This window comes from Diceros bicornis, chromosome 24, assembly GCF_020826845.1.
Source record: "Diceros bicornis minor isolate mBicDic1 chromosome 24, mDicBic1.mat.cur, whole genome shotgun sequence".
Taxonomy (NCBI): domain Eukaryota; kingdom Metazoa; phylum Chordata; class Mammalia; order Perissodactyla; family Rhinocerotidae; genus Diceros; species Diceros bicornis.
The window spans coordinates 18,026,922-18,034,937 of record NC_080763.1 but is presented as its reverse complement, the minus strand read 5'-3'; the positions used below and the strand labels follow the sequence as shown (position 1 = coordinate 18,034,937).

General features: G+C 56.6%; 1 protein-coding gene across 1 annotated transcript; it reads left to right on the top strand.

Annotated features, from left to right (window-relative positions):
* Positions 1-390: 390 nt before the first annotated feature.
* On the top strand, positions 391-6,429 carry CCDC177 (coiled-coil domain containing 177). The gene is made up of 2 exons (XM_058567207.1): positions 391-650; positions 1,528-6,429. Exon 2 carries the CDS (start codon positions 1,556-1,558, stop codon positions 3,650-3,652), a length of 2,097 nt encoding a protein of 698 aa, XP_058423190.1. The 5' UTR covers positions 391-650; positions 1,528-1,555; the 3' UTR covers positions 3,653-6,429.
* The last annotated feature ends 1,587 nt before the right edge of the window (positions 6,430-8,016 follow it).

Genomic DNA, 8,016 nt, shown 5'->3' with positions numbered 1-8,016 from the left:
GGAAGTCCTAAAATGTTGTATTAAACACTAGTCACAGATCTTCTGCCCGCCTCAAACCTCTGAATGTTCTTACTTTTTCTTCAAAAATAAAATCATAGTTTGGATCAGGAGCCATATTTCTACGCAGTTATGCACTGTCAAGTTTATTTGCTTCTCAGGGTCCCCTTGAGAAAGAAGCCAAGCTATTCCTTCATTCTACCAGTTAAGGTGCTGCACGAATAGGGTTTCTTGGTGAATATACACACATTTTTTGAGATCTTCGCCCTCTAAGCAAACAAACCAACACCCTTGAGTGTCCACCAGGAGGCGCCGGGGGCGTCGAAAGACCTGCGGTGGCGAGGCGGCGAGGGATGCAGCAGCGATGGAACCCGGCTTCCTTTTTTAAGAATCAGTGTGAGGGAAGGGAGCAGAGCTGCGTTATTTTAGGGAGACCTTGTCGCACTCCCCCTCCCGCGTGTAGGTAGCGTCTGGGGTGTGTGCGGGCCCCATGGAGAGACGCTGGCGGTGGCTGCGGTGGCAGCTGGGGCTCCTATCGCGGCTGCAGCCGGCAGTAACCCGACCCCGCCGGCGCAGGGACTGAAGAGGCGCAAGGGAAAGCGGCGAGCTGCGAACAAAAGCCCTCGGCGCGGAGCCCGAGGCCGGGACCTGCGGTAAGTGAACCGGCCCCGGGACCCGGGAGCTCCCGGGCTACCAAAGCCCCAGGAGCCCACCTCGCTGGAATAGGGTGGGGGGCCTTGGAGGGCATCCGGGGGCAGGTGTCCGAGCCTAGACTGGAGTGGATGGTGCCTTTAGCACATTCAGACTTGGAGGGGATCGGGTGCATCTTGGAAGACCCAGGCGCTTTCTCTGTCCCCAGCAAACAACCGGTGGGGGGCAGGGGGGAAAGGCAGGCACAGCTGCTAGCAAGCCCTGCCCAAGAGGCAGGAGCAAGAATCGATCACCCCTCCCGGAGAGGTCTTTTGGGACTAAGGCATTTCTCTCAGCCTTTCCATCACCCCTGGGCCTGCGCCTGGGGCTCCTTTGGCAGGGGGAAATCGACCACAAACTTCTTCCGTAGGCAATGGGGTCCCCGCAGCAATGCACTTTGGGGAGGAACAGGCCTCTTCCTTTTTTGTTCCTTTTTTGTTCCAAAGCTGCATCCCTGGTCGCCCGCCTGAGCTACAAACAAATACGCTAATACTCCCGGGAATCCTCCAGCGCCTCCCTGGTCGGCTACTGCCTGCACCGCGATCTTTTCATCTTAACTTGCAACAGAGAGGAGCTGCATCTAGCGGGACAGACGCCGAGGGGAGCTGGCCACAGGCCTCCGCCCCACTCCGGGGCTCAGGGAGATTGAGACTGCTCTCTGTGCACCAGTCCCCGCCCCCCCGCGCCTGGGTTTTCAGGGCATCGGTATTAAGATTTACGTTCCACCGGGCTCTGAGCCTAATCCCAAAGCGGATTAAGTTGGGAGGGGGTGAATATGAATGGGGAGAGGGGAACTGCTCTGAAATGTATTCTTCGACGTCTCTTCCTTGTCATCCGCAGAGACTCCACAAAAGGACGGGGCTCAGCCATGGTGGATCCCGTGCCTGAAGAGGAAAAGGCGGGAGCCGAGCCCGGAGGCTCAGGAGGGGACGGAGCCGCCGCGTCCGTGCCCCCTGACGCCCAGGGCGCCCAGCAGCCCGCAGCCTCTTCGGCCTCGGCCTCCGCGGCGGTGCCCTGCAAGGTTGAAGTCCCGTGCGCAGCAGAAGGCGGGCGGCGGGAACAGTCCCCGCTGCTGCACCTCGATCTCTTCAATTTCGACTGTCCAGAGGCTGAGGGCAGCCGCTACGTGCTGACCAGCCCCCGCTCGCTAGAGGCCTGCGCCCGCTGCGCCGTCAAGCCAGTGGAGCTGCTGCCACGGGCCCTGGCGGACCTGGTGCGCGAGGCCCCCGGCCGCTCCATGCGAGTGGCCACAGGCCTGTACGAGGCCTACGAGGCGGAGCGGCGCGCCAAGCTGCAGCAGTGCCGGGCCGAGCGCGAGCGCATCGTGCGCGAGGAGAAGCGGCGCCTCTTCACGCCACTGGGCTCCGCGGCGGCCGCGGCCTCGGCCCCCAGCGCAGGCAGCAGCAGCAGCTGCAGCAGCGCCAGTCTCCCGGCCTCGCCCGCGCCGCGTGCGGCCCGCAAGGCCTCCTCCAGTCCTTCTCCCGCCCGGACCCAACCTCCGCCCCCGGGTTCGCGGGCAAGTAGGAAGAGCCACTCGCTAGACTCACTGTCCCGCCGGCGCGAGGGCACTCTCAGCTCGGAGTCTGGCGCGTCATCGTCGTCCTACAGCGGAGAGAGCCTGCGGGAGCTGCGCTGGCCGCCACGGGCCCCAGCCAGAAACAGCTGCCCGGCGGGGTCCGCATCCTTCGCCCCCAACCCCCTGGGCCGCCCGGCCGCCCTGGCCCTGGTTCCGCTCACCGGCCGCAGCTTCAGTCTCGGAGACCTGAGCCACTCGCCGCAGACAGCTCAGCAGGTGGAGCGCATCGTGCGCCAAGTACGCGCCGAACGGGGCCTGCGCGGTGTGCCGGAGCGCGACCGGAAGATCGCGGCGCTGATGCTGGCTCGGCACCAGGAGGAGCGCTTGTTGCTGGAGCAGCGTGCCGCGGCCCACGGCCAGTGGGAGCAGCAGCGCGTGCGCGCCGAGCAGCGGCGGGAACGGGAGGAGCGCGAGAAGCAGCGCGCCCTGGAGCAGGGCCGCCGGGCCTGGGCCGCGCAGGTGGAGGAGCGGCGCGGCCGCCGGGGCCGCGAGGAGCGCGAGGCGGCGCGGCGGCGACAGCGGCAGTGCGAGCGCAGCGAGGAGCGGCGGCGGGAGCTGGCCGAGCGCCAGGGCCTGCTGCGGCGGGAGCGGGCGGAGCGCGCGGCCCGGGAGGACCGACTGCGCAAGCTGCAGCAGGAGCAGAACCTGAAGCAGCGGGAGGAGGGCCTGCAAGAAGGGCGCGAGCGGGCCGAGCAGGTCCGCAGGGAGCGCGCCCAGCGCGCTGTCCGCACGAAGCAGCAGCAGGAGGGCCAGCTGCAGCGGGAGAAGCGGGAGCTGAGCCGGGCCGAGCGGGCGCGCCACGAGGCGCTGCTGCAAGGCCGGGCCCGGCAGGAGCACGAGGAGCGAGAGGGCCTGCGGAGCTCCCTGGAGGCCAGTTTGGGCCGCGCGCAGGAGAACTACGAGCAGTTGGTGGAGCAGCGCACTCGGGAGCTGCGGGAGCGGGCCCGGCGGGAGGAGCTGCAGGGTCGGCGGGCCAAGGCGGCGGCCGAGCGCAAAGAGCGGGAGCATCAGGCGCACCTGGAGGCGCTAGCTCGGGCCGGAGAACGGCGGCTGCAGCACGCGGCGCAGGCGGCCGAGGAGGCAGTGCTGCAGAAGGCGCGGCGCGTGGGCCAGAGCCGATTGGAGAAGGAGCGGGCACAGCGCGCCAACAAGGAGAAGGTGGAGAGGGACGAAGACTGCCGCCGGCGGGAGCTGCTCCAAGCCATCGGGCGCAAGCTGGAGCGCAGCGAGCAGCTGACCCGGGAGCGGCGTAGCGCACTGGAGAGCGCCCGCTCCACTGCCCGGGCCTCCTTCCACGTGCGCGAGAAGGTGCGAGAAGAGACCAACACTCGCTCCTTCGACCGCATGGTGCGGGAGGCCCAGCTGCACGCCAGCCTGGATCGAAAATGACCGCCGCTCTGCGCTGGCCAGACTACCATTCTCAGCCCCCAGGGGCCTCCCTTACCCACTTTGACCAGACTGTGGGAGTCCCCCGTCGGGACACAGCGCCTGGCCTCACCAGGCTTCTGACCAATGAGACATCGAGAGGATAGACGTTCGAGACCTGTCAGTGTGCCACCTTTGTTTTTAAAAACTGACTTCGTTTGGAGATGGCATAGCTCAATCTGACCACGTCCACCCCTTGTGGCTCCCGCAGCCGGCCCTTGCCAAGCTTTCCTGTGTGTCTTTTGTGTTGGAACAGAAAAGAGCTGGGAGAAAGGGGCTGGGTCTGGACTGGGGGGAGGGCCCCCCTCGGAGAGAGAGTAGAGGTGATTGCCCCCTTCTGCCGGGGTCACCCCAGACGCCTTTCACTTATTGGTGTCTGAGACGACCGCGGTCACCGCAGCTCCGGAGGCATCTCCCTGGCTCACCTCCGTCTCTTACAATATGGCAAGTTGCACAAAGCTCGGAGGCCTCGCAGAAAAGCACAGCCCTTCCAAGATGTTAGGGCACACCCAAGTGACCCGAAAAGCTATTGATTTTTGTACGCTTGGCTTTTGATCTGCCACTTGAGCAAATTCCGGTCTTAGTTCTGATAGTTTTTCGGTTGGTTCCCCTAGGTTTTCCAGTTAGACAATCACCTGCAAATAATGATCAATTTGTCTTTCTTCTCCCTCCTTATTCTCCCAAGTGACCCAAGAAATCGGTTGGTTGTGATGCTGTTTAGCTTGAGTGGAAGCCCCCAGCCCCTGGGGGAGGCGAGTCCCTTAGGCAGCAGTGTTCCACCCGATTACACTTTCTTACAGGGTAGTTTCAGGGGAGGTGGTGTCTGATGCCCACCTCCCAGTGTGGAGCCCGCTTCTCGCAGACAGCAGCCATGCCTTAAGCAGCAGGGCTACCTTATGTGCCTGCCCAGGCCAAGCCTGCCTGCATCTCCAGCCCTGGATGCTGTCCTGGGGGTAGGCCCTGGAGAGTTTGGAGTGTAGGATTCCCCCTGTGAAGGAATCATCATGACTGCTCTGAGGGCGATTTACTGTGAGGGCTGAAGAGCTGGAATGGCCTCTTTGCTGTTGAGAGATGTGCTCCTTATTGTAGGTAGTGTAGCTTCTCCTCCTCCCTTCCCCCACGTGAGGAAAAAGAGAGTCTCCCCCTTAAACTGCTGGTTCCCTCTCACCTATGACTGAGAGGATTCAACCGGTCTGTCCATACCTCACCTTTCCCATTGGCCGGGTGGTGCCATCAGTACTCTTCTCCTCAAGGTCTCCCAAATCCAAAGCTCCATCTCAGTATTATTTGTTGGTCTTCTTTGTGCCTTTCTTGACCTGGAGTTGGGAGGCAGGAGGGCTGCTGTTGGCCTACTTTGTTTCTGGGAATATGGATTCCTGGCATTGGAAGGGTCAATGCGTCATGGACAGATGGTCATTTAGCCTCTGGGGGAAAATACTTGCAATACCAGGCCACTCCCTGGTCTAGAAAGTTCCATTTGGTTGTCTTCAGGCAACTTTAACCCTTAGAGTGCTTCCCTTCCGTGAAGCCGAAATCAGCCCCCAGCCGTATCCACGCACTGACTCTGCCTCAGCAGGGAAGGTGGGAAGTAAGACATTACTTTTTATATTAAACCAGGATCAGGAAATAAAAGTTACCAAAAAAAAAAGAAAGAATCAGGGTAGAGGGCTACTATAGTAGACATATTTCATGTATATTCTGCTGGGCAGAATTGTCACTAGAATGTTTGGTATTACATGCACACACACATTCCATCAGCACCCCCACTTCCCAATTACATGTCAGCAGGTACAGGCGTAGTGTGTAGAAGGAAACAGTGCCTAGGTGTCTCACCTAAGATGTTTGTGAAACCGCGAAGGAGCTGTGCCAAGGTTTATTTCTTGAATGGGTGAATTTTTCCCTCAAAATTTCTTCTTGTTGGTAACCAGGTTGTCAGTGAGCTGTAATAATTGGCATTGTCTGTGGGTCAGGGGCATTTAACTAAAAGGTTAATGTGGTCCTGGTTCTTACCTTGTGGTTCCTGATTTGCTAGAGGGCTTTTGAAATCTGAATAGAAAGTTCCACCGAAAGCTGCTTACTTCCGAAGTATGTGCGTTCATTTGAGAACGACACAATCTGGTTTTCTGGATCAGGTGCTGAAAGGTACATAGGTGATCTTCCCTGGTTCTCTGTTCAGTTTGTTTTCTGACTTCCTGAGTGACTTTGGGTAGATCACCTCTCTGGGCCTTGGTTTCCCCACCTGTAGAATGGGGATCATGAGCTCTACCCTCCCCCTCACACAAACACTGTGAGGATGAATCAGAACCAAAGTGGTGCTCCCGGTTCCCTGACTTTGGAACTGCAGGTGCAATGGCTATAAACAGAAAGCACCATGTGACTGTACTCTGCCCAGAGAGTGTAAGGTACTATCGTGACCTAGCGCAGAAAGGAATGGTCTCGAAAAGCACGTTGCAGGGCCGGCCCCGTGGCTTAGCGGTTAAGTGCACGCGCTCCGCTGCTGGCAGCCCAGGTTCGGATCCCGGGCACGCACCGCTTCTCCGGCTGTGCTGGGGCCGCGTCCCACATACAGCAACTGGAAGGATGTGCAGCTATGACATACAACTATCTACTGGGGCTTTGGGGGGAAAAAATAAATAAAATCTTTAAAAAAAAAAAAAAAGCACGTTGCAGATCATAGTGTCACATGTAATGCAAAGGTCTAGATCTGAATGTCACCAAATTAGAGGTTTGCACTTAGAGAACAGCACTATGTAAAGTCAAAAAATTTTGGATTCTTAAAAAAATCCATATAGCTACGTAGAATTGAAGGAAAAACAGAAGCTAAACCTAGTAATAGTAAAGAATGGTTTCTCCAAATTTCAGACCATCCTCTAGAATAGAGACCCATCTCTATATTCTAGGATAAGTGATCATGTTGCTCGTTGAGGAGGAGCAATTTCCAGAATCCTTTATTGGGCCCAATATTTATATTCTTCTCTTCAAAGTGATGCCAGAGAGGAAAAGTGTTTCTTATTCTGAAATGCAGCAGAGAAAGTTGGAGGGTAGGGGGCTGTGGGGACGATGAGTGGAGAAAGGCTTACTTCTCCCGATGTGAACATTCTAACAAGTGCCCAGAATTTACCTCTGAGCACCAGGCTGGAAGTTTTCTTGCCATCCGGGAAATTGCAGCCTTGAAATGGCCACAGACCTTCACATTTGCCCTCTTGGAATGTTGCTTAGAAAAGAGAGAACGTGAAGTAGGGTGAGGAGGAATCGGAAGGGTTGGAAGAAGCTTTAGTTTGGTTCATTACCAAGGAAACAAGCAGGACAAAACCATTTCAGGTGGAATCATCAGTGATGCTGTTCCTGTGTCCTGCTCAAGCAATGACCAGTGGCTACACCACATCTGGACTGGAAGATGGAAGTTTCCTTTTGGAAGCACACAGACTGAGTCTTCAATGGGAGCAGTAAGTAGGACTGGCCAAAGACGAAGAGTCTGTGGGGTAGTGAAGGCATATGAGAATGCAATGTGTGTTCAGGCCATTCTGTGAAGCCCACCACTTATCATTCCCTCTCCTTTAAAAAGTCCTTTGAAACAGGGGTGACTGACTCTACGTAAGAGGCTCTATCTTGTTCACCATTAAATCTCCTGTAGCCCATGGTTTAGCACCTGACATATGGTAAGCACATGAATACTGAATGGAGAGAGGGATAGATGATGGATGGATGATGGACAAATCAATGGTGACCAGAGGAAATCTGTACAGAATAGATTAGGTGGGCACGCCTTCATTCATTTGACAGATTTGTATCGAGCATCTGCTCTGTGCCAGGCACTAGCAGATTTGTATCGAGCATCTGCTCTGTGCCAGGCACTGCTCTTGGTACTGAGGAGACAGTCTCTCTGATCATTGACCCTGGGGACCAGTTATGCTGCAATGTCATGAGCAGACACCTTTATTTCCCCATTGGGCTTAACTACCTTCCCACCCTGGTTTTCATCCACATGCAGACCTAATGGTCCTTCAAGCACAAAATTCAAGACTTTTCAGTTTCCTAGAAACACACCATCCTCCAACCAACCATCATCTAGTCATGCTGTTTGCTTTCGCTCAGAGGAGCCTTGATTAATCAGGTCAAATTCATAAGGTCATGTACTTAATCAGCTTTAAATTACAGTAAAAAGAAAGACAGATTAATTACCTCCAAGGGCATTATTTGTCATGCCTTTAATGGAAGCAGCATAAATAATAATTGTTGACCTAGAGAACTGAGCCTTAGGCCGTGCAGAGTCCCAGATCACCAAAACAGGGTACCCGCTCCATCATTTGACTGTTCTTGCTGAGACA